Source organism: Gnatocerus cornutus, chromosome 1, assembly GCF_029298725.1.
Source record: "Gnatocerus cornutus isolate USDA-ARS CGAHR chromosome 1, icGnaCorn1.1, whole genome shotgun sequence".
NCBI classification, from domain to species: Eukaryota; Metazoa; Arthropoda; class Insecta; order Coleoptera; family Tenebrionidae; genus Gnatocerus; species Gnatocerus cornutus.
Genome location: NC_142233.1, coordinates 25,866,815 through 25,892,669, shown reverse-complemented (window position 1 = coordinate 25,892,669; position 25,855 = coordinate 25,866,815). Strand labels below are relative to the sequence as shown.

At 36.5% G+C, this 25,855-nt stretch overlaps 2 protein-coding genes across 4 annotated transcripts; both read right to left on the bottom strand.

Moving 5' to 3' along the window:
* Positions 1-880: 880 nt before the first annotated feature.
* LOC148181042 (uncharacterized) lies at positions 881-25,501 on the bottom strand. 3 transcript variants are annotated; one of them, XM_088047536.1, is made up of 9 exons: positions 24,799-25,501; positions 5,682-8,481; positions 5,262-5,376; positions 5,089-5,209; positions 4,890-5,047; positions 2,243-3,470; positions 2,074-2,191; positions 1,707-1,946; positions 881-1,659 (listed from the first exon to the last, which is right to left on the bottom strand). In XM_088047536.1, exons 2-9 carry the CDS (start codon positions 8,466-8,468, stop codon positions 1,579-1,581), a joined length of 4,848 nt encoding a protein of 1,615 aa, XP_087903662.1. In that variant the 5' UTR covers positions 8,469-8,481; positions 24,799-25,501; the 3' UTR covers positions 881-1,578. The 3 variants fall into 3 exon arrangements, with proteins under 3 accessions (XP_087903662.1, XP_087903679.1, XP_087903671.1); XM_088047553.1 differs by having other exon boundaries at positions 4,890-5,038; positions 24,799-25,500; XM_088047545.1 differs by lacking the exon at positions 24,799-25,501 and adding an exon at positions 8,738-8,828.
* On the bottom strand, positions 12,607-20,069 carry LOC148181043 (uncharacterized). Its single transcript, XM_088047567.1, has 2 exons — positions 19,835-20,069; positions 12,607-15,036 (listed from the first exon to the last, which is right to left on the bottom strand). The coding sequence occupies exon 2, from the start codon at positions 15,007-15,009 to the stop codon at positions 13,012-13,014; it is 1,998 nt and encodes a 665-aa protein (XP_087903693.1). The 5' UTR covers positions 15,010-15,036; positions 19,835-20,069; the 3' UTR covers positions 12,607-13,011.
* Positions 25,502-25,855: the final 354 nt, after the last annotated feature.

Genomic DNA, 25,855 nt, shown 5'->3' with positions numbered 1-25,855 from the left:
TTCGGATAAGTTTTTTGCGCTTTGCTTTGTGAATTTACATAACTACCAATAATGCTTCAGTCGATTGTTGTCTTTCATCAGGAATTGATTGTCTGACTGGAGAAGAACTGTCGCGGTTTTCCTATGACCAAAATGGGACAGTCGTGTATGATACTTATAGTGAAGTGTAAGGAGTGTATGAATCCACTTGCTGTTGGCGTTTACCAAAACCGCTTCCTTAATCGGCGAGTTCTTCTTTTTTGAGGATTATTTGCAGCACCACATCACCAATTTGGGGATAGATGACCCCTCGTGCTCCTGACCACTGTACGTCGTGAATTTAGGAATAACTGGACGGAAGTTTGGGCATTTCTTTAAGGTAAACGTTAGTTACTCTCCAATAGTTAGTGGTCGCATGTCACATTAAAACCACATAGTAATATTTAGATTTTAGTTCAGTATGTCAAGATCTGTTTTAAAGTTTGGCAGTTAAAAACGCAAACACCCTCCTGTATGTTTTAAAATTTCAGTTTTTATTTTCTACTTTAATTTTATACATCAATCATTTCATATTGTAACCACTTATTGAATGTTGGTGAGGTCACGTGTCTTTAATATTTCCGCTTGTGTGAAATCCGCACTCGTATGATGTTTTGTTTTTTTTTAACATCAAATAATGTGATTTTGCAAAGTTTTACTGTTAGATTTGATGTTCAACGACTTATCGATTATTTTATGACGAACTTCGGGATGCAAAAACGAACAAACAATTGCATCGTATCAGGGTGTCTAACATAGCATCAAAGAACGGAAACGAAAGTAATCAAGTGAAACAAAATAAATTTGGTAATGGCAATAAAGTAAAATGCAATTGCAATTTAATAATTATATTTAAAACAAAATTTCATTTGTAACAATAATAATCTTGTACTTTTTTCAACAATATAAACAGAATCAACATTTTCCACAAAACTGAAGTCTAATTAAACGAGTTAACCCAAAACTACGATTTAAAAAAATAAGCGCTCTATGATCTGGCACAAATGAGAATCTTCAAATTTAAGGAAATCAAATAATGAATGAAGAAATGTGTTAACTCATGTAACTACTAACATTACACAAATTTTCTAATGGTTTAAACAATATTTACAACATGAAATTAGCTTAACATGATCTATTTATACAACACTTAAAACGTAACATTTTTGTCTATAAAATACCTAAAAACAGGTAATAATATCAACTTAAAGGAGGATAATCTTAACATAAGATCAAAATATACAAAATGAAGACTTGATTCCCTCTGTACAACCAAATAAAAAATGATTGAGGATCATCTTAACATAAAAACAAATTAAAATACAACATGTCGAATTACTAAGCGGTTTAACCAACTAAAAATTAAATTATAAAACATTTACCTAGCCTTATCCTTATATCACATAACATATTTGACACATGAGAAATGATTTAAAATATACTTTCTTATATGTATAACAAAGACTATATTTATCCTATATCTTATAAAATGTATACTCTTCTTTTTTCAAGATTTTGGTTCAGTCTTGCACAAAAGTAAAATATTAATGATTTTCTTATCTAGCTATCTGCGTCTGTGGGTTCTGAAGTCAACTGATTCAACTTACTTGGGTCGTTGATAAAAACCTTTTTGGCCAAAGTCTGTAAGAAACTCATTTAAATTCAATCAAGCTACAGTCAAGACAAACCTTTAAACTCTCTAAACATTGGTCCCCGTCTGCAGTATTGATTTCGGTCAACAAACTGTTGGATCTTTCCAATTCTGCGTATAAACCGAATGGTATTTTTGCAAGACATTCCAACTTCATAATGTGCATTTTCGAGCGTAAATGTTTCGCCAGATGTCCGTGTATTCGAAACGCTATATTACAATCGACGCACTTAAATGGCCGAGGTTCAGACGAAGATAAGGCGGGAGATGAAGATAACTGAAACAAAACAACATCAATTGATGTCCAAACAAGGAAAAGATCGCATAGGCCATAATATTCTGATTTGGTCACTGCTAAGTTTACTCTATTTTCACAGCCTATGCGATTTGGAATTGACGAATACTTTGTTATGATGACTAGCACTCCTCTCATGTTTCTGCAAATGACCCTTAGTCCTAAAGCTCACAGAACACGAATGGCACCGAAACGGACGCTCCAAGTAGTGGATGTTCATGTGCAGCCTAAAACTCCCTTTTAGAATCACTGAATTGAGCGGTAACATTTTATAATACCTCAGCTGTGGAGCTTTGCTAAAGCTTTTAGCGCAAATATGGCAACATTTATTCCCTTCAGGTCTAACGATCAAGTCGTTGACCTCTTGGTTTCTCGCGAACGGATTGGCTGTGTCTCTCGAGATATCACCCGTTTCGTTTTTGGTAGCAATTTTCAAAAATTCCGACGCTACACTTTTCGCCAGAGTATTTTTTTCGAGTTTCACTTGCTTTGTGGCAATGTCCGCTAACGTTTCCATGGCACTATTGTCGACCGAGTGGTACGACTTGGGGGATTCACCGTTCGACGGCTGACCTTCCTGAATCACGTAATTTATGTTCACGTCACTCGGGATAGTCGCGACAACTACGTATCCATTGTTTTTCAAAGGTGACTTCTCATCGCTCATTTTCTGATACACACTTTCGTTTTTCTTTATTACGTGGTACGCTTCATTCCGACGATCCTCTTCTCTCGGTGAGCCGTTGAACCGAACTTCTTGATTTTTTTCACTCGGCATGGATAAATCCATGACTTCGTCCGTCTTTTGCTGTTTGATTCTGTCATAATCACTGTCTATATAACTCAACTTCCGTTTTCTCAAATCCGCCACGGCAGAATCACTCAAAACCACCGAATCATTGATTTTTAAAATCGGTGGCTGCACATTGTTCACTTTCACATAAGACGTATCATTATGAAGCACCACCCCTCTTGTCCTATCTTTTGATGCACTCCTTCCACTAGGTATCTTCTCCGGATAACAACTACCACCTGTATCCACGTGCTTCGGCGATTCTCTAACTTTACTCGGTGATGGCGGATGAGCCGCGTACTTCTGAATAACGTGGAATTGCTTTATATTCTTCTCTTTCTCACCTTCCTTTTCGTGATTTTCTGATAATAAAACGGACGTGTAAGGGTAGGTTAACGGTCTATTGATTGTCGTTTTCCCTAAGAACTGGCTTAAATTTTGTCCTTCATCGTCGCTTACACTTGTAGACGTCGGTAAAGTCACTATAGGAGCACTGAAGTTGATAGGGGCCTTATCATCCAAGATCTTGTTTTTCACGTAGTTTGCTTTTGATACATGAACTATTTCTTCGGTGTTTAGGATGTTGTGAGGAGACTCCACACCACCGCTTGAAATGGGACTATTTGAGTCTCCACGGAGGTTCTGAGATGTCTTCTGGGCAAGAGATAAGAGGCCGTAAGCTGCTTCGTGTTCTTCGCGACGTGTAGATTCGTCTGAAAAGTATTAAATGAAAAATTTTACGAATTTTGAAATTGTGCATTGTGAATGTGTTAATGATCAATTAATTTTGTTGCCACTGTCAGCCAACAACTCACCGACGAAAATAGCTACCAACATTGTCAGAAAAATTTATAATTTCTCTAAAATTTGAAATATTTTGTTAAAATTCAGTAAAAACCCAAACAGTTTTACGCTTCAATGTCATTAGGTAACTATCTAAAAACAAAGAAGGATCTCATTGTTGTACTAATCCACATTATAAATGACATTAGAGTATCAAATATTTATTGAATCACTTGCGTTTTCAGTTATAAACGCGCGGGTTCATAAAATAACTCACTACGCACTCGGTATACAGATAACAATTAGGATTCGTTTCAGGCTTTTACTTTTTATATCGTGCGTTAAGTCAATACTGACAAAGTTTTAGTTGTTTAAAAAGTAAAAAAGTTCAAAAACGTGACATGCTCAACATAAATCGCAGTGAATACTTTCACTTTTCATTTGATGTTCTATTAAACAGAAAATTATAAATAAACGACAGCAAGCCATGATACTATGATGACCTAATATCTAAACAGTCGCTATAAATGTCGATATTTATAATAAAAATTTGAAAATATAACAATACAATCATAACAAGATCGCATAAATTCCACGCTGATGTTTTTCACGTGATATTAATTTATCTACAACATAATAAATATTTGCAATAACATGAACTTTATTTAATGCTTATAAACAGATTTGCTGAATGTGGAGGTAAATTATTATTAGACCAATTTTTACGAAAAACTCGGAGTAATTTAGAAAGTTCAAAAAGACTTCTTTTAGTAACCCCTATTAATTCCGACCCTCAAAAAGTGTTAAAAAACTATGCACTTAAAATGGCATTATACAACATCTTCGCTAGCAGAGATCAATGTTTGCCCTACTTTATTTATAGCTCATAGAAAATGTAATCATTAACAATAACGAGACAAAGAACAAAACCCGGGAAAGTTTCTAGCTGCATAAAAACACTTTAAATGTTGCGTCGTGATGTGTTGACTAACGTTCTTTCCTGATTGTTCTACAGTTTAAATACCTAATTCATAATTACTTAATTAAATTTAGCAAGCAATTCAGCTCGGAGCATTTCTTTATCACTTCCAGTTTTGTTCCAAAAGTAAATAAAGTCATTATATAACTAAAGTAATTAAAACGATATAAAACAGAAGCGTTAGCGTTTATTTCGCTTTTATCTCCTCGTCAAGCCACAAGCATCTTCCTCGGTTCAAGACAATCCCAAGGGAGTTTCGGCCAACAAAAACCGAAATGATGGACGTTTAAAAACTTGGCTCATCTCCACGTCATGAACTTTTTTTAAAATGATATTTATGCGCGATTTTCAAGTTCGTTAGGTAACTTACCACTGCTGTCCATTCCGCTATCTTCAGTATCCGACTCCGAGCTTTGAGTTCCACTCTGCTGAGTAGACGAGCCAGAACCACTCGCAGCATAGTTTTTGGTGTGAGCTTTACTCTTCATATGTTTCGTCAAGTTGCCCTTTGTCTTAAAACTACAAGGACTACAGTGATATATTTTTTTTATTTCAAAAATATTGCCTACCTGAAATTGCAGTGGTTACAGGTGTATGGTCTGTCATTAGAATGCGTCCTGATATGTTTCTTCAACATTGATGGTTTCTTACATCGAATCCCGCATTGATCGCAAACGTAGCGCCCTCTCCCTGAAAATTTTCAGTTAACTCAAAAAAATTACATAAATTGTGTACAATCTACCTCTGCCTCTGACGTAAGTGTAGTCTTCATTGCACTCGTAGCCTCCCAAAATAGTATTGGACTTCTGCTGGTCGTCACTTTTTTCTCCGGGACTAGACGAATCGGAAACCACAAACTGCGAAACCAGACACATTCAATAATTTTCAAATTATTATTGTTACGTCAATTGGTTGGAATAACAAGAGAACGAATATAACTACCGGAAACGCGTAACGTTGGACTTGGAACCAATAAAACGAGATATTTTAAATGCGCTGCATTCAGTAGACAAGCGAGATCGCCGTGGACAGTTTCCATCACCATTAAATCCCAAGCTATTAAAAAGCTACTTATAAACTCTATTTGACATACTTTATGAGTTTCGACTCAAACAAAAACTATCATGGGATCAATAAAACAAATGCCGGTAATACTATTTACCTTGTAACTCGAGTGAACAACCAAATCCGCTATCGTTTTCCCAGCTGTGGTGTACTTTCCATGCCTTTGCCTGGAGTCGTAGCCGCTCACAAAAAACTTCTCTGTCTTCGTATCCTGTTGCCGCCACTCCGAGTACATACTCAACTTCTTGAAATGAGGCACATAAAACGGTTGCGTTTTATTCAGAGTACAATAAACTGGCTTAGTCGAGCACTTCAACCCTAAATAGCTGAAATAATTGCCGTGGAGAAACTGCTGGACGTACTTTTTTGCCACTCTCGGCGTATCTGGACTAATTAAAATCTGATTGAACATGGTTGGAGTGAGACCGTGATGTTGTTTTAAGGAGGCCGTGGTCGGTTTCAACGCCAAACTATTCGGTCTCGCGAATTTCTTCGTTTCGACGATGCTCGTCGGTTTATCACTGAGTTTCACCGGCGAATTCTCGCTCGGTTTAGGGGATTTTAATTCGGCTCCTTTAAAAGAGAAGTCTGTTTTTACTTCCAACGTTTCCATTTTAGGAGATTTGGTCGGCGCCACGATTTTGGATTCTACTTTCGTCGTGGATTTAGGAACTGGTCTAGTGGCAACAATTGGAGAAGCATACGCCATGTCCATCGGCTCTTCGGCAGCAACAGGTCCGGGGATTCCCGGGACATATCGTACGACTTTTCCATTGACTAGCAATTTCATAGGATTGAATAGGTTGGACTGCGAGGTGAGGACTTTCGGTTGGAAGACCTTTTGTGTTGTCAAATTCTGGGGTTCTGGTTCGGGCTTCGGCTTCTCCAAATCGATAATTTTCTCTTCGCTCAGAGGAGGAAAAGTAAACTTGGTTGGAGCTGGGACACCTGGTACGGCCAAGTTCGGTTGTTTTAAATTAGGAGTGAGAAGTTTCACAGCCTTTTGACTGAAGTCCATAATATTCGTATACTTGTAAGAGGGACTAGGGACTGAAATTTGATCGATCTGCGTGCGTATCACGATATCGTTTGGACGATAGGGATCGTCCTGACGAATGAAATTCACTTGGGGCTTCCCTAAATTTGAAATATCGATGCTAGGAGATACAGGTGTGTTGTCGTAAACTCGAATCACATCTTGTCCGCCCCTTAAAGAGTCGTCTTTGGCGTAATTTGCTTTGTTAGTTAAAACCGTACCGCCTGACTGCAACCCAGATTTAACGACTCTGTTCTCACTGAGTTTACCACTGTATTCCACTACGCGACCATCGAACTTATCGTCTTTATTATCGATTTTAAAACTTTTTGTTTCGCCCGTTGTGTGTGTAATTTTCACTTCACCTCCGAACATCTTCACAGGTGTCCGTTTTTCCTTTTCGTTGAGTATAGTCAATGGCGAAAGCAAGTATCTATCACTAGTAGTAACGGACACAAATGCGGTAGGAAGACCATCGTCAAACGAAAACGATTTGTTTTTGTCGCTTTCTACTAATCGGGTTTTCCCTAAAAAGGGCCCCGGGGATTTCAAAGTAAATGTATTTTGAAGATGAGGAATTCCATCGAAAGCATTTTTATTTTGAGTAAGAATAGAGGCCACGTTCACCGAACTGCTCCGACTGTATTTGGCACCGGGCTTTACAAAGCCTTTACAACTTCTCAACTTGTGCAATTCAAGCTCAGTCACCGTTTGAAATAGCATTTTACAATGTGGGCACTGCATGTCAGAGTTGAGGTTTTTGAGGAGGAGCTCCTTGATGAGGCTCTTCTGCGCTACTGGTTCCACTATTTCGCTCATGCACCTTTTCCGATTTTTCGTGAGATTGAGAGGTTCTTCGACATTGTTAAGACACAACAGGTCGGTAATGTGACGTTGCTCGTTGTTGTCCGAAAAGACCTCCGTTCGTTTCTTGAGCAAGTAAGGATCGTTGGAGTTGACAATCGAATTGTTTTTATTGATGATGTCATTTATATGGTCCGAGAGAAGATTGGAGTGTTTGTTTGGATCGTCCTTATTTTCTTCATTTTCTTTGAAAAACTGTTTAGAATGGAAACGTGGCTTGTATGGTTTGGTTTTAAGGTCAATCGCCTTTTCCCTTTCCTCGTTGGTAGCGTCGTTGCTCTGCGGACTCCTGGGTTCCGGTACTTCCTGGAGTTCGTTGTTTAGTTCTTGCACTTTGTTCCCCATAACCCTGTTGGCGTGTGTCCTAGACCTGCAGTGCTTGTACAGGTTAGAGCGTGTCTTGAAACTAAATCCGCAGCTGTTGCAGGGGAACGGCCGTTCATTGGTATGCGCTCGAATGTGCTTTTGAAGAACGCTGGGCTTCGAGCAGACCAAGTTGCAGTAGGGACACACGTACTTTCCGGCGCTGCTCTTGTCCGGAGCTGGCTGCGGCTCGACTTTTTCTTCTTCATGGTCCTTGGCGATATTCGAGGATACGTCCTCTGGTTTTACGTACTGCTTGCTATATAAGTTATCTAAAATGGAAGACGTGCTAACTGGTTCATGGTTCGTATCAAAATTAGGTTTCGACTGTTCGCTCCAGCTTTTCTCTAATGATATGCACAAGTTCGAAGATTGTAAATTCGCCCTACACTCCTCTACTGATATGGAAGACTTGGAAAAGTTACGCGATGAGAGAGAACTATTTTGATTTGTACTCTGGTTTGGCACACTTTCGTTATTGTCCTTGCGTGTTTGATTTTCTGAGGTTTTTTCTTCACGCGGCTCCACGACTCCACTCTTGCTCTCATTTTGGACTTTTGGTTCGATGCTGAGCTGCTTCTTGAACTTCTTGTGCAGATAACTGTCGGTTCTGCTTTCCATCGCTGTTTGTTAACTAAAAAAAAAACACCGAAATGAGAAATCTCGAGCAACAATAATGGGGCGACATAACGCTCTGACTCATTTACACTACAACTGATAAGGAATGATAAGAGATACGGTGAATAAATCGTAAATTATTATTAAAATTTCCTTTATACTGCGTTAGTGATAACAGCTTAGATTTGTCCTTGTTTTTTTTTGCGTAGGAGCGTTATCACGGAGTTAGCACTGCCATGGCTTTTATAGTGATCATTTACAGAAAGATTTACCAGTGATCCTTACTCCACGAAATCGCTTCGCGAAACGCCGCCGATAGCGTCCCCAAGAGCATTCTCTGTTATGGTTTCCACGAATCACACAAAAACCAACTAAATTCTGCATTCACGGTGATAATGAAAATCACGCTCCACTAAAAATGTCTCGATTATACACAACGGTAGTACCTTCTTTTCGTGTACTCTACGTTAAATTCTCGTAAACGAATTAGCAACTCCGAGTAGGACTAGCATCTGCCGTTCTCGGAATCCACTTCAGAGCGGGGATTTCGTAGAAAAACCAGGTACGAGCTGTTGTCTCTTCTCAGAACTTGGATGATTCTTACGATTCCGAGTGTGTGGGGAGGGGGGACATCATCATCAAGAACTACCTGCCCTCGGTGCCGCAGGCACCTGACTCTATTTACGTATGCGTTCCGTTGTTTCTTGAAGTAACAATCGATGCTTCAAGGTCATTACTATTGTAGAACGAACTCCTTCAGGGATTTCCCGAAACTGTTGACCCGAAATTGGGAATGCTTCCAATTTGTTTATGAATCATCCGAGTTGGGACTGATAGGACCGGGAAATCTTTGGATTCTTGTCAACGCTGGGTTTATGTAACGACTGGCGGTCGAGAGGAGGTAGTGAACTTTGCATGGCGTCATCTGAGGATATTATTAACGGAGGTACTTCAAAGATAAAAGATCAACCGATTGCCGAGACGTTTCTTAGTTTCCAGACGTGCGCAACAATGTGATAACGTTAATCGAATTTCCCCGAAGAGGTCAGGCTTGCTTTAAAAAAAGATTTCTGAGTTTGTCGGATTACTCACAACTGCAACTTATCTACTCAAACTGCATTATTTTTTCTTCCTTTCTGCCTGATGCATGTAATTGGTATTTTACATAATAAAAATTTGGTTCATAAGACTTTTTTAAAACCACCATCGGAAAATCAGATTTAAATTTGAAGGTCTATTATATTCGGGGACAGGCGCGCAATAGAAACTACATAGGTATAATAACAATAACAAAATCCACTTTTACTGGGTTACATCAGTTATATCAACATTTGTGTTTATTGTATTCAACTTTCAACATCTCTCACTTCGACAATAATTGTCAACATCGGAGAAATGACTGTTTTTATGGTTTGATTTCAGTTCATTCCCAAATTTTCAAAAAAAAATTGATAGTCAATACTAACTACATATAAACAAGTGTAATTAGGTGGTGTTAAATTGAAGCAGGAAAAAAAGAAATACATGTTATTATTGTTTACTTTTCTTTCTTAAAAAAAACATCATAATTCATATTCATAATTATTTATATCTTATGTGTCACTCTAGTTTACCAACACCAGTAAAGTCGATTCTACGAATAACATTGATGTCTCAGAAGAAAATGTATGTATTTCTTGGAAAGTATGATAAAACATGCAATACTAATAAAATAATACATACTTCTGTGTTTTTCTTTGACAAAAAGATTAAAGATCAAAGAACACGGACCAAAGGAAAACTTTCCAAACTGCATTATATCAATACAATCATAAGTTAAAAATGTTGACTATAAAATCTGAACATTGAACAGATTATTAAAGATCAAAGTCTCCGTTTTCGGACTTTGCTATATGGAAGGTGTAAAATTAAAAAATAGACAATTTCAATGGGTTTACATTTATGTACATAAATGACGATTTTTCAGCTTGATTTGAAGTTGGATTTTCGATTCTCTTTCAATGGCATCAATTGATCAAATCTTTCATTTCAAACAATAAACATGTTTGTTAATTATTTTTTTTATGAGGAAAATCTTCATTGTCAGTGAACACCTACGACGTTGGTAACAATGATCGAGTTAGTAGTTATTCCCTGCTTTTTTTAATTGTTGGTTTCGATGACGTACCAAAATTAGCTATCTCTATCATAGACTACTGTATAGAGTAGCACTGGTTATTTTTATTAATTTTAATTTAATAAACACGGTCTTTTATTATTGTCCTGCCTCCTTGGCTTTAGTTGTTGCTAATTATAAAAGGTGTTTTTTCAATGGAGAAAAAGTTAATTGATTAATCCATTTATAAGGGTGCATAATAATTGACGTTTACGTTTGCAATAAGCGTTGACATTAAAGAATACTCGCCCCATTTTTTTTGATAAAGCAAAAAGACACTGCATTACAGATTCTAATCTTATATAAATTTTAATCGTTTGTTGACTTCATAATTATGTTATCGGAAAACTTTTTGATATACATAGTTACGCAGAATCCCAAACATGATATCGAGAATAAAAAAGCGATAGCGAAAAATCAAACCCACAACACACAATTTGTTGTGATCAAACTTCAAACGATTTATCGGTTACTACATTATACCCAACAGTATTGTTAAACTCGAAGTTGCCATGACCTTTAACATAGTACAGTGGTACAGTTTTCGATACAATTTAAAACACTGTCCATTTTCATTATATTTCGAAAGGTTCGTTATTGTCATTAGTTTCCAGCCCACTGCTCTGGTGACGTCCATAATTTTTAAGAAAAACAGCCAACAGGCACGTGTCCAAAAGATTTCATTTCAGATTCTCCCAAAGGGTGGATCTATTTTCTATCATACATGAAGTGTAATAATGGGCCAAGGTTACGTTCACATCTATTCACCATCAAATAAATCTAAAATTAGTAAACAGACTGCAAAACGAAAACAGTTTTCTAACCTCTATCAAAGTTGTTTCTCGGTGGGCAAAGTCTGTACTTTGGACATATTTAAAAATTAAAAATAAAATCACTTGACCACCTACAAAAAAACCATCGACTGATCGAGTGGGCGGGAAACCCCGAAGAAAACGTAATTTCACAAATTAAAGTAAGAAAAGGTTTCTCCATCGAAAAGGAATCTCCACAACAAATTGTTTTTATTGAACACATTCACGTTATCAGAGCTCTGAATCATAGCCACACTTGTCCGATTTAATGGAGGATTGATAAAGCACTTGGAGATGAGTTCGCATTCCAATGTAAATAATGAGTTGACACATTTTTCTCCTATATTACCGAAAACAATATCAGTTTCGCTTTCCTGGCGACACTAGCCATTCAAATGGCTCTGTCTGGGACTAATATAGCAACAGGATCAATTAAAATGAACGGAAAGGTCGTTGTTAATGATCAATGACACGAAAAAGGCAATTTTAAGCGTGAAAATGATCTTTTGCATCACCAAGCGATAAGTAGTGAGCAAAGTCTCGTTGACATTCTGTTATCGCTTTTTATTCCCAAACAATTCAAGTTTAATCTTTCCGAAAAATGAATTAGATTAGCAGAAATATGAGGCTCGGCAGGGGTAGCGGTGTGGTCGGTATTAAAAACCAACAAGTCAACAATTTCTTATCTAAGAAGGCGATTTCCTGTTTCCTCAACGGTTTCCATTTCGTTCATATAAACAGAGAATCTGTAACAACTCATGCCCATTGCCAGTTGTTGTGGACAATAAAAAGCGTTTCCGATTAGATAAGCTCATATTTTGGCACCGAAAAATGAATTCCGTTGTGTTTATGTTATCATTATCACGTCGTTGGTGCGACATTTATCTCGAAAACACGATTAAATTGAATCACCTGATGCGGCGAAATTGTCGTTGTATGCATACAATTATTCGCCATGGCGCGATGGAAATAATGCCAATTTTGGCAGCAATTCCAAAATAGAAGGTTGCTGACTCATTTGGGGAGTCTTCCATGATAGCATGAATGAGTTTATGCGTAACAATTTCTTTTTAAAGTTGAAAGGAAGTTCGATTATTCTGTTATGGGACCTTCTTGGGACTTGTCGTCGTCAAAAAGGGAAATCAGTGATGGGCACTCACAGAGACACTCAATGTACTTAATTAAAATGTATATTCGACAAAAATACGTTTACAGGGTAACCGCAACGTACGATGGTAAAAACGGAATTGAATTATAACAGGGTGGTGGTGGTTTTATATGAGTTCTAACAGATAAAAATGGGTTAAAGACCAAATGTCTAATGGGGGTCGCATCCGGATCAAAGATCAAATACATAATTTCTATTAGAAATACAAATTAAGAATATCTACCCGGATCAAAGGGCAGACGTCTATATTAGGGTAGTATCAGGAGCAAAGGTTAAGCTTAGTTATCAGAGATAAACCTACCACCCACTATACTTTAAGTAATATGAATAAAAATTAATTACAAATACATGAAATATTATTAGTGATTATAACACTCTTCCTCCCTAAGAGTTTTGATATACCTACAAAATTTACAATTTAGATAAACTACTATTTCTTGATCGCAAATTATAAGGATTACTAATAACAGGAGTTTGTTCATTGTTTTCTTCCATTGGAACCGCTGGACTTGTAGTTGTTTCGAAACGTTCTCCAGTGTGGACAGACAGTGCAATGGAGTCACGTCTATTTCGAGGTACCCAAAAGTTGGACAGAAGTTTTCCAGAACATTTCTTTGGGAGAAACCGTCCGACACAAGGAATCCAGGTGCAATCGCAGCAGTATCTCGATATGCAGCAGCAGATAGAGAATATGACAACGAGAACGAAAACCACTGCGATCGAGAATCCGAAAAAGTTGAAATAATGATGATTGCCAAAGGAGTTGTTCATCTCGGTTTCCAGGACGTCGTCGAACTTTTGAAGTTTGAGGTTCGCATGCCGAAGTTCGTCCAAATTATTGCTGTCGATGTGAATAGGATCCATTTGCGAAGCTACCAAAATCTTCTGATTTTCTACACAGCAATCGTCGGAATTGATGTCGACATGTGGAATGTAGTTCGTGAAGTTGTGGGAAATATTGGATGAAGCAACCAAGTTTGTAGTCATCGTGTAGCAGTGACAGTGAGGTGCCAATTCCAAAATTCCAACATCTTTGAACGTAATTTCGATGGCGTTTTCGAAATCAGAGTCGCATGAGATCGTAGCTGGTGTTGCATGGCTCATAGCATATAACCATTGATTACTGGATAATTGATGCCAAACTTCGATGTTTGCTTTGATGGTTCTTGTCATACAATCTTCAGGTATGGACTGGACATCTTCAACTCTAAGTTTCACTTCGCAGATTGGTTGTTGTGACGTTAGACGTATGACAGGTCTTGGACAAAGATATTCGGAATTCAGCAGTTCCAAGCATACAGAGAGATCTTCCAACTGTCCGTAGTGCGTCCTTGTAATGCTCATCATTAGGAAGGAAAAACTAGGATTGATATAGGAATAGACAGTCGAATGATTTGATGGTGAAGGGAGAGGAATTAATTTATATAAAAAGTATCTAATGTTATCTATTAAAGGAATTCTGATAACATAAATTAGAACATCATTATCATAAATTACTGAAATTTTACTTAATGCAAAATAATTGTGAATTTTAAATTCTTGATCTAGAGGAATTGGAAGTTGAGTATTCGATTTAAGTTTGATGTTACTTAGTTCATTCTTAAAATCGGTCGGAGTGACAATGAATGGATGTAGAATATTTTGCTTTGCAAATAATATTGAAGATATTATTGTGTCGCATTCTTCATTTAGCTCGACAATTAGTTCTTCCAATAAAGTTAGATGATTAAGAACAGCTTGAGCTGATACGATATTGTTAATATTTTCCGATACTGATTTACTAAACGAGTTGAATTTATTAATGTTATCATTGAGCTTATTTTCATTTGATTTAAGAGACTGAACAGAGCTGTTATAATTTACTATGGCAGAAGTCAAAACATGAACCTGTTGTCGCATTAAATTTATTGTTTCGCGATGCTTGTCTTGTAAAGCCGTAATGGATTCTGAATAGAATTTTGCATCATTTGCGTCTGGTGTGCCAAACAGCCATTTCATACCGGTAGATATACCGTCAATGAGACCTCGACGCTTACGTGTGACTTTAAGTGTGTGGTCAGTTAAATGCAAAATAGTTTCGAATTTCTTGTAAACCTGGGAAATTTGAATTTTTAAAAAGGCTAAAGATTTTCTACATGTAATCCTTTGTCCATTATGGTTTTCGCACCGGTCGCATAAATCTAGACTATCAACATAAACTTTTTCAATTAAAGTAAGCTTTTCATGTGAAAATGTGAGATTTGTATAAGACAATAACGATAGAAAGCTGTTATATGTTTTGACATGTCCCAAGTTTTGGTAATATATTCCGGCATTTTTAGGAAGCTGCGTGACTTTATGGGAATTAAGACAAAAAATAGATATTGGAAAATGGTTAAAAAGGATAATGATGATGAGATATTTGAGCATATTAGTACTGGTTGTTTTGTTCCTAATCTGAAACAAATGGTTTCAATAGATTTTTGTGATATGTTTTCCGTTGTTTCTTAATAATTACGACGACTGTTTGGTTTGGATTAATTTTTTCTATTTTATAGGGACCTTTATAAGTCGGTGATAGTTTTTTACTATATCCTGGCTTATTTGCTCTATCTTGGATAAGTACCAAATCATCTTTCTTAAAATTATAGTCGTGCGAATTTCTGTCATATCTAATTTTGGATTTTTCTTTGCTTTTTCCTGAATTTTCGCGGGCAATTTCGAATGTTTTGTTTAGTCGGAGTTTTAATTGTTGATGGTAGTCATCATAACTATATCTGAATTCTGGTGAAGAAGTTACTGTTTGTGGTAAAATAGCTTTATTTCCGAAAACTAGCTCAAATGGAGTAAATTTAGTTGTTGTGTGAATTGATGTGTTATACGAAAACATGGCACTTGATACAAACTTATCCCAATCGGTTTGTGTTTTGTTAATAAAGTGTTTGAGGTAATCTTTAAGTGTGGAATGTGAACGTTCTAGAGCTCCATTGCTTTGTGGATGATATGGTGAAGTAGTAATGTGACGGATCTTGAAAAGTTTATTAACTTCTTTAATCAAATTAGAGGTAAAATCAGTGGAGTTATCGGTTACAATCGATTTAGGTATGCCGAAAATCATGATGAATTCGCATAATTTTTCAGCAATCTGCTGAGCTTCATGATTTGGAATTGGATATGCGTATGAAAATTTTGTTAAATCGTCTTGAAGAGTTAGGATGAATCGATTATTACTTTCGGTGATAGGTAATGGACCTACGATATCGAGAAATAATTTTTCAAATGGTTGAGTTGCGGTGGAAGTTATTTCCATCGGTGCTTTAAGAGGGTGACGATTTGTTTTGTTTAACTGACAATCTTTACAACTTTTTATAAATTTTCGTATGTCCTTTTTCATGTTTTTCCATTTGTATATTTCTTTGATTATCTGATACGTTTTGAAAAATCCCCGATGTCCTGCGATGGCAGTACAATGATTTTCTTTCAAAATGTTGTTAATTTCTTCTTCGTCTTTTGGCTCTAATTTGCAACGGTCAGTTATGGAAACTTCAACATCAGTCTGATTGAAAATATAATGAATCATTTCGTGTATTAAATCTATTTTAAATTTCTTATTTAGTAATCGTGGATTTTCAATGAAAATTTTTCTTAAGTTGGCTTCCCGAATTTTCTTTCTCAAATTGAGCAAACTATAAAAGACATCTTTATAGGATGGTACGTCAAAGTGGTTAAGATGTGATATCATTAAAAATGTAGTTTGTTGCGTCTGATCATTCTTCAAAGTTATTGTATCATAACTGTCGATTTCGTGAGGAATTAAGTTTAAATCATAACGTTCAGAGATTGAATTAAAATATTTGTTATTTTGATTAAGGTCTTTTGAAATGAAGAAAGCGTTTGGAAATTTGGAAAATGGTTTTTCGCGAATGTGATTGATTTCGATTAAATCTTGATTTTGATAATGAAAACGAATAAAATCATCATATGATTCGTTGTTTATCATCATTATGGGGTTTCTTGAAAGAGCGTCAGCATTTGAATTTATACGACCCGGTTTGTAATGAATTTCGTAGTCGTATTCCTCTAATTTTAAGCGCCAACGTATGAGTCGCGAAGACGGATCTTTACAATTGAATAACCAAGTTAATGGTCGATGATCAGTGATGATTACAAATTTTTGGCCATAGAGGTATGGTCGAAAGTGTTTTGTAGCCCAAACAATCGCAAGTAATTCTTTTTCTGTTGTACTGTAGTTAGTTTCAGCCTTATTGAGTGTACGAGACGCGAATGAGATTGGTAAGTCTTTACCTAGCTCACCTTGTGATAAAACAGCGCCTATCGCGTAATTTGAAGCGTCCGTAGTTAAAATAAAAGGTTTCGTGTAATCAGGATATTGCAAAATTGGTTCATTTATTAAGGCATTTTTGAAATGCTGGAAAGCGTTTTCTTGTTCTGTATTCCAAACAAATTTTACACCCTTTTTTAACAAAGTTGTTAATGGTTTTGCAATAGACGAAAAGTCTTTAACAAATTTTCTATAATATCCCATTAAACCGAGAAATTGTTTAATCGATTTTTGATCGACAGGTGTAGGATAGTCGACAATTGCACGAATCTTTTCAGGATTTGGTTTTACGCCATTATCAGTAATAACATGACCCAAATATGAGATTTCCTTATGTAAAAATTCGCATTTGTCGGGTTGTAATTTTAAATTGTTTGTTCTTAACCGTTCGAAAACGTTTTGCAATTTGTCGTTATGTTCCTGTAATGAAGAGGCATATATTATGATGTCGTCTAAATATGTGAAGCATTGACTTCCTTCAAGACCAGTTAATACTGATTTCATTAATCTACTAAAAGTTGCAGGTGCATTTTTTAGTCCGAAAGGCATGCGAAGATATTCGTAATGCCCATTAGGTGTTGAAAAAGCTGTTTTATTGACGTCTTCAGGTCTTACTAATATTTGATTAAATCCCATTGCTAGGTCCAGAGTAGTGAAATATTTACTATGTCCCAACTGATCCAAAATATGGTCTATATTTGGAATTGGAAAGGAATCGCCTACTGTGAAATTATTAAGTTGACGATAATCTGTTACAATGCGCCATTTACGTTTACCTGAAGTGTCTGTTCTAGTTTTAGGCACAACCCAAAGTGGGCTGTTGTATGGACTCTTTGATGGTCTGATTATATTGTCTTTTAGCATTTGATTTATCTGATTTTCAACTTCGATTTCGTGAACTTTTGGATAACGATAGATTTTGGATGAAATCGGTTTTACATTTGTTGTTATTATTTCGTGTTGAACCGTTTCCGTATGTGTTAAATTATCACCCGGAAGATAAAAGATATCGTCATATGATTTACAGAGATCCATGAGTGTAAATTTCTCTTCTGGATTTAAATGTTCCAATCGTAAATTGGTTTGTAATAGATCCGATCTATTTTTTAAATTTTGGCTTTTGTTTACAGAGTCTTTGTTTATCGTGAAACATGCATGACTGTCGAATTCCTCTAATACTAAGTCGATTTTCTCGATTTTGATTATTTTATTAGAAGAATTAAGAATTGTGGTTAATGCTTTTCCGTTTTCATTAACTTTCAGAATTGCCTTAGCAAGATAGACATCGTCAAGAATTTTGATTTCAGGAGTTAGACCTTCTGAAATATTTTTATTTAGAATGTTAGCTTCAACTATTGTCTCAGAACGAGGTGGAAGATAATAGCAGTTATTGTTGACAACATTTGAATTAAAACTGAGTTTTAAAGGAAATGGCAGATCTTTAAGTTTTAATTCAGATTTTTCGTAATTGATTTCGGCTTTTTGTTGAGTTAGTAGAAAATCGTTGCCAATTAAACCGTCGAATGGAATATTCGTATTGTCTTTAACAATGTAAAATTTAATCGTTATCTTGTGATTAAAGAAATTTAAATCTAAAGATACGCTACCGACTGTGTCAACTAAACCGTTTGCACTCAAACCGTTCAGCGAAACTTTATCTTGAGGATTATAAAAAACACCTTTTAGTTTTCGTAATTTATCCACTTTAATTAGACTTACACTTGCCCCTGTGTCTACAAGAAATTTGAAATCCAAATTCTGGTGATTAACCGATAAATAACAGGCACTATCATTATGAGATAAAAAGACGTTTTCTATTTTTAGTTTATGATTATTGGGGTTCTCGACTCGATTATTTTTAGACTCATGATGATTATTATTATTATTAATAATGCATTTACAAACATTTAGATTTTCGTTTTGACTTCTTGCCGATTTAAGATTTAGAGTAAGTCCACAGGTACGGCAGTTACCTGGGACTGTACGGAGTTTAAATGTACATCGGCTTGGGAAGTTGTAGTTTGATTTTGTCGTTTTTTGTTATTGTTATATTCGCGTTTTCGACATTCGTGAATCAAATGTCCAGATTTTTTGCAATAATTACATGTTTTATTTTGATTTGAATTTTGATTGCTCGCGCTGGATGCGTTTTGATTATTGAAATTCACGTTATTATCGTTGCCTTTTTTTCTCGTTCGACAATCTTTAAGTAAATGACCAGGTTTTTTGCAGAAGTTACAAATTTTTACAGAGTTAAAATTGTTAATTTTTCGAACTTGCAAATGTTTTTCTTCTAATAAAGCTTCCGAAAGTGCAGATGCTAATGTAGATGGTTTACTACGACGAAGAGCTGTAGAAATTTCGTCTGATGAATGAAGAATGAATCGTTGTAAAGCCATCTCGCGAATTGAATCTAATCTACCTTGTAAATTTATATCACCTCTATGTTTAAGAGAAATTGCATTTAAAACACGAGTTCGAATCTGGTCTAACCTAGTGTGAAATGAATGTACTGATTCCGTTCTGTTTTGTCTAATATTATTTAAATCTTCAAGCAACTGAGTTAAGTCTCTATTATCAGAAAAAGCTTCGGTTAAAACATTTTTTAAGTCATCCCAATTAGTAAATTCTTTTTCCTGAATTTGAGCTCTAGCTGATCCCTTTAGTTTTGACACAATATAAACAAGCATTAAACTTTTTTGTGTACCTTCACACAACTTATAAGCGTTCTCACAGTTTTGAAGAAACTCATAAAAATCTCGTCGATCTCCCGAAAATGAATCAGGTATTAAAGACCTTATATCAGAGAAATTATGGACTGGAGTTGCTGGAGTTGTTGGAGTTTCAGGCATGATTATAACAAGCAATAACAAGTAGCACAAAAAACAGCAAGAAAAATAAATCTCTGCTTACCGCGAAAGAATCCTGCGTTTTCTTTGGAATGTTGATCCCGATGGTTTCAATCTTCCAATGCTCCCAATCGAATGCTTCTAATCTTCCAATTAAATGTTCCCAATCCCACTTCTGACACCAATTTTTTGTTATGGGACCTTCTTGGGACTTGTCGTCGTCAAAAAGGGAAATCAGTGATGGGCACTCACAGAGACACTCAATGTACTTAATTAAAATGTATATTCGACAAAAATACGTTTACAGGGTAACCGCAACGTACGATGGTAAAAACGGAATTGAATTATAACAGGGTGGTGGTGGTTTTATATGAGTTCTAACAGATAAAAATGGGTTAAAGACCAAATGTCTAATGGGGGTCGCATCCGGATCAAAGATCAAATACATAATTTCTATTAGAAATACAAATTAAGAATATCTACCCGGATCAAAGGGCAGACGTCTATATTAGGGTAGTATCAGGAGCAAAGGTTAAGCTTAGTTATCAGAGATAAACCTACCACCCACTATACTTTAAGTAATATGAATAAAAATTAATTACAAATACATGAAATATTATTAGTGATTATAACAATTCTTTCAGATATGGAAGAGTAACTTCGTAATTGCGTGTATGTACTCATTAGCGTGGAATATTCCGACGAATGTCTCAAGACAGTTTGAATAAACCACACAAGGATAATGATAACATTATCTGCAAAGTTCGTGGGTGATAGCTTTAATGTAAAATCAAAATAATTATTTTGATTATATTAGATTTGACCAAGAAGAATCTCATCAAAGGAGGAAGCATATCTCAAACAGCGGTTGCAGTGACAAACCGGTGGCGAGGCGCCACATTTTTGCAAGATTACTTTAGGAGACGAAGTCAACTTTAGCTTTCTGCCAAAATCCGATGCTGCCTTTAAACTCCGTCAAAGTTGGCATAAAAACATGTATTTGTCATTAAGGAAGTTTTTATTGCCTTGCCTTCTTGTTTTGATTTAATTATGAAGCTACAAACCAAAAGAAAAAATCCAGTTTGATGGCTTTTAATAGTTTTGGGAGAATGTGGGGTACGGAATTACCAATGCCCTTGAAATAGTTTTAAATAATAATGATTCTACAATTGGATAATAAGATAACAACGCCTTATATACCCGGCGTAAGAAGTTGGGATTCCAACTTTCTGTATTCTTGCACAATGTTAAACATATTGCGCAATATTTGTTTCTTATTGCACAACTGCATCTTGAAAGAAAGTCCGGAGAGTACTTCAGTTCTAAAATTCATAAAACTCAAAAAAGATTATGGTAGAACCCAGGCTTTCAGTTTTAGTATGTACCATACTTGAAACTGCCCAAAATTCCTTAGGAGAGGAAAATTGTTTACCTAAAATATAACTTAAACGATTATCATTATCACCATGTATCACTAAACCACAAAATTCTGACGACTCCTCATGACTAAAGCATTTTCTTTGAATTTAGTACCAATTAAAAAATATAGTCAGAAAGAAAACGGCGTTTAGTAGTAGACCTTCTATTATTTTAGATGTTGGTAGTTTTATCCATCAATTTTGACATTACAAAGCCGATATTACTTCCTTATTATTATTACATAAAAGTGTCATTCATTCCAAAGTAGAAGTGCAAATAAATGGGACACCTGTCCATCATTACAATTTTATTCCAAACAAACAAAACTTACTGGTTTATTTTTATATAAATGTTTAAAAGCTTGAAGTATCCATGTCACAAATATCAACATGAAAATGGAACCACAGAACCAATACTTGTGAAATAAAAGATTAATGAGTTTCAGATTTTGTTAGATAATAAGATTTGTGCCAAATTTTTGACTTGTATACAACCTCCTCCACTTTAGTCTATTTTATGACAGACATAAAATCAGTTCATAAAACTTTACATATAACATAATAATATCGTATTGTTATACAAATTACATACTTATAGTTTATGAATAACAAATGCTTGATGGAATAGTAGTGGCAAAAACGTGCCAAATTTAAAACATCTACTCTTATTTTTCAATAGTGTTTGCTGCAGGAATAATTATTATTTATGTATTTTGCTAATATAAAAATTTGTTCAAATCGCATTTTATACACAGGTGTCAAAAAAAGAAAACTCTTTCATGTTATACCACCTACGTTCATCATTCCAACACCCACTCCATTCATTCAAAAGATGAATAATAATAATAACGTAACCAAAAAGACTTACTTTTCTTTGGAGAACGATATAACGGTAGAATGTCGTCAACAAAACAAATAATTCAACATGTTACAGGCGTTTGGGAACTGGCGTAGGTGTCCCTGCTTTGATGCAGTTTCATTTCATTGTTAGGCACGTCATCCAATGTGGTCTATCATCAACACAACAGGTTGTTTATATTATTATTTGAATGGTTTCCTGGAACGGATAATCAGCTGATTCTAGTCTAAACCACGACAGAAACAAAAAGCCTCCGCTAGAATATTTGGAGCATGTGTTCTTGCAGTTCCCGAAATAAACAACAAATTCGCAGCTCCTCCGACGCAATAGCGTCGTTCAAAAAGTTCTTATAAAAATAGATATTGACATAATAGAAATTCCCGGATTTTAAATAACTACTCCGAGAATCGAGCAGATTTTCGCCCGAACCCAGAGACGCAAATAACAGTTTTCACACATCTGAAGGTGATGTCGCAAATTTGCAAACACGAAACGCGTGACCTTAACAGATAGATCGAAAATATGAATCATCGCATAGTATAATTTGCACTTTGCAGTGTGGTGACTTTCAATAATTCTCTGTCGAAAGTACAGTCATAAACCTAAGCTGCGAATTGCTCAAACAGGTGGATTCTTTTGTATGTGATTGAATTCCAAGTAGGAGTCACTTTCACAGCTACATCATTCATTTTTCTTAGTAGCGATGTATTACTTATTTATCACACCGGAAGCTTTTGGGTGACACTGGTTTTCATTTTCTTACAAATACATAATATGATCTCAGCTTGAGCTATGCATAATTCAAGTGGCGTTAAACAAATATTTTTCTTGAGTGAATCTGGTGACCTTGCTTTACAGGATGTCGTGTTTTAGAACATCGTGATGTCATAAGGAGTTGTTGTATTGCAGCCGTCATTACTAATTTTGCATTGTTTTATGGAGGTAATCTCGCAATGAACGTGTTCTTGGAATTGGTACGAATGAGATTTAATTGAGGAACAAACGGAAACTGAACAGTCCAACTACAATAATAGTTGTCAATCAGTTTTACCTTCGATTCGACTTGCCCTGCTGTAACCTATTGCATTATCAAACACAGTTGGACTTCGGTAACACGATTATTTGTTATTTTTTTATTGATCTTGGTCACTATAAAGTGAATATGCACAGTTACTGCAGTTTTTGTGATGCAAAAAAAACGGTGGACGAAATTCAGAACCCGAAATTGTTTCAAATCTTATCTTATTGTTGTTAATAACTGATAATTAATACCGTCAAGTCCCTCTATAGCGAGAGGTCAAGAAACCAAGAACGTACTATACTATACCTAGATAAAAAGTGTTTGAGTTTTTTACTGTGCACAATAACCTCAATCTGAAGATATGTAGTGCTTTTCTGGTGTCATATTATCAATTATCACCGATCAGTGAGCTTTAGTGATCATGTAAATAAGAACCCTAAGAAGGAAACATGCAATATGTGTGGATAAAATAAAAGAAGAAAAACAAAATCAGAATGTCTACTAAAATTTTTCTCAAAACTTTGCAATACATTCATAACACATTTTTTTTTAAAACATCTACCAAAGCCACAACTTTCAAACTGGTTCGTCTAGAAAATGAATCATCGACTAGATTTCCTGCTTACTAATAATCTGGTAGCCAAAGTTCCAAATACTACTTCGAGTTGCTTTCCTGCCGCAAATTTTGCATTGACGTTGATAGTTCTTAAATTTCAATTGTTTAAATGACAATGCAGCACAACCTTAAACCTTGATAATGACCCGTTAAAACTTTACGATTCGTTTATGTTTTCTGTTTGATGAGGAAAATGACTGTTTCATGGCACACTTTAACATAAAACGTCGAAAGTAAAACAATAGTCATTACGAGTCAATATTATATGCAAAATTTGTATCAATTCGCGTCAGTTTGATGTGACCTTAGAGTATTTTAACAAAACTCATCAAAATTGGTTCAGTTTACATTTTTGGTGCAGGCAAGATTTCCAAAGCTCACTAAACGACTCTTTCAAGTGCAACAACCAATTACGTCACCTGCCAATGTCTTCTGACGCCATACTCAAACATTATGTAATTTTTGTTAGAAAAAGTAGCTGTGATTTCCCGGAACCGTGAACCATCAAGTGGCCGCGCAGTCCTATTAAAGACCTCATCTAATCTTTTGTTCCTCGAGTACCGGTAACCGTGGCCGCAGCAACCTGCGATCCATACACCTGTCCATCTGCCTGTCATTCATCCAAGACCTGTATAAAAAGCATCTTGGACTCTTGTTCCATCGAAAAATCATAGGTAATCGATGAACCATCGATTGTTTATTATCAAGACACCGTGACATTTCCAGCAAGGTTTCGAAACGTAGTGAGTGGGAAATTACAACACGGTTTTGCTAGAAGGGGCATCCGAATAGCGTGCAACACGGAAGAGCTCGCAAAAAACTACCCAAATAAAAACATTTTGGCCCCCTCCCCTTCGTGGCGTCCTTGACCCGCACGTCTGGCCAAAACGTGTCTAATTACAATTGCGTTTGTTGATGTCAACGAAGGGGTTTTATGCAGAAAAAAAGCGTATCTGGCATTCGAACCGGTGAACGTCAGAGTTGGTGGGAACATGTGGATGGAATCTGTGGTGCGGGACAAGGGGCAACGCTCGAGACAGACAGCGTATGACGCCAAGCGATAGTCAGAGCGGCGCCAGTGCAAAAAAGCGACGAGGGGCGCAGCCCGACTTACCCTGTCAAGGGAGGCGACGTCTCCTCGCCCACCCGTTCACATGGCGGGTGTCGGTTGGCACTTTCAGGGGGCACAACACCGCGGTCTCGTGAAATCTTCAAAGTTGTCACTAGAGTCCAACGTGATCTCCGTCATCCATCGCGCTCCGAATTGCACTCGACACTTATCTAACAGATTTCCCACTAATTTCTGATAAATCTACAGATACTGCGTGCACAATACACACTAAATATGATATGGTGGCTCGCGCGGCGCCATGTTTACTAGTTCCGTCTTTCTCGCGCGGACACAATGACTAAGCCGCTCCTCGCTCTCCTCTCCCACCACACGACGTGTCTTTTTCTTTCCCACGAGCTCCTCAATCATGCGAGCTCGTTTCCTCGCCGAGCTATTTGTTATTCTACCTCTTTCCTCGAAAACTTTCAAACCTGTTTCAACGACTGTCTCTCTCTTCGGTTGGATTCACCTTACCGTTCCATACGTCATGCTTTCTCTTTCTAAACATCTCACTCTTCATTTTGTGCGAACACGCGATCAGAACAAAGTCTAACAACTCGCCGAGGATTATGTAGCAATGAAGGCGCAATTTGCACCCGATCAGCGCCACTTTCGTCGCCGAACTGACGGATACCGGAATCCGGAGTGTTCAGAAATGGTCAAGTTGGCAGCGACGACGATAACAAACGAAACATGTTTACGTACGCGATGATGACAGATGTTTTTTCATGAAATTATCGGGACCCGCGCGCCCCCCTCAGACTCTATCATTGTCTAAATATAGCCAGCGCGTTTATTCAATTCGCCGAATTCTGCACGGGATCGCCCCGAAACGCTAACGAGAGGTGCACGGAATTTCCTCTCGGGGATCTTCGGATAAAGTGCACCATACACCGACGAGCAAAGTGCAGCATAAATTATATCGTCCTACGAAGAGTAACATTATTTTGATTACCACAGATCAGTAACAAGAATCGACATACGGGACTCTTATAGCCATGATAAGATAAGTGATTATTGATCAAGTCGGCTTAATCGGATATTTTTAATGGGCAACGTA

Excerpts from the sequence above, each read along its gene's own strand:
- LOC148181043 (XM_088047567.1), bottom strand. The coding sequence starts at position 15,009 with ATGCTCAAATATCTCATCATCATTATCCTTTTTAACCATTTTCCAATA.
- LOC148181042 (XM_088047536.1), bottom strand. The coding sequence starts at position 8,468 with ATGGAAAGCAGAACCGACAGTTATCTGCACAAGAAGTTCAAGAAGCAG. Across the intron at positions 5,048-5,088 it reads TGTAACCACTGCAATTTCAG|TCCTTGTAGTTTTAAGACAA; the intron begins GTAGGCAATATT and ends ATATCACTGTAG. Across the intron at positions 1,660-1,706 it reads AATGTTTAGAGAGTTTAAAG|ACTTTGGCCAAAAAGGTTTT; the intron begins GTTTGTCTTGAC and ends AGTTTCTTACAG.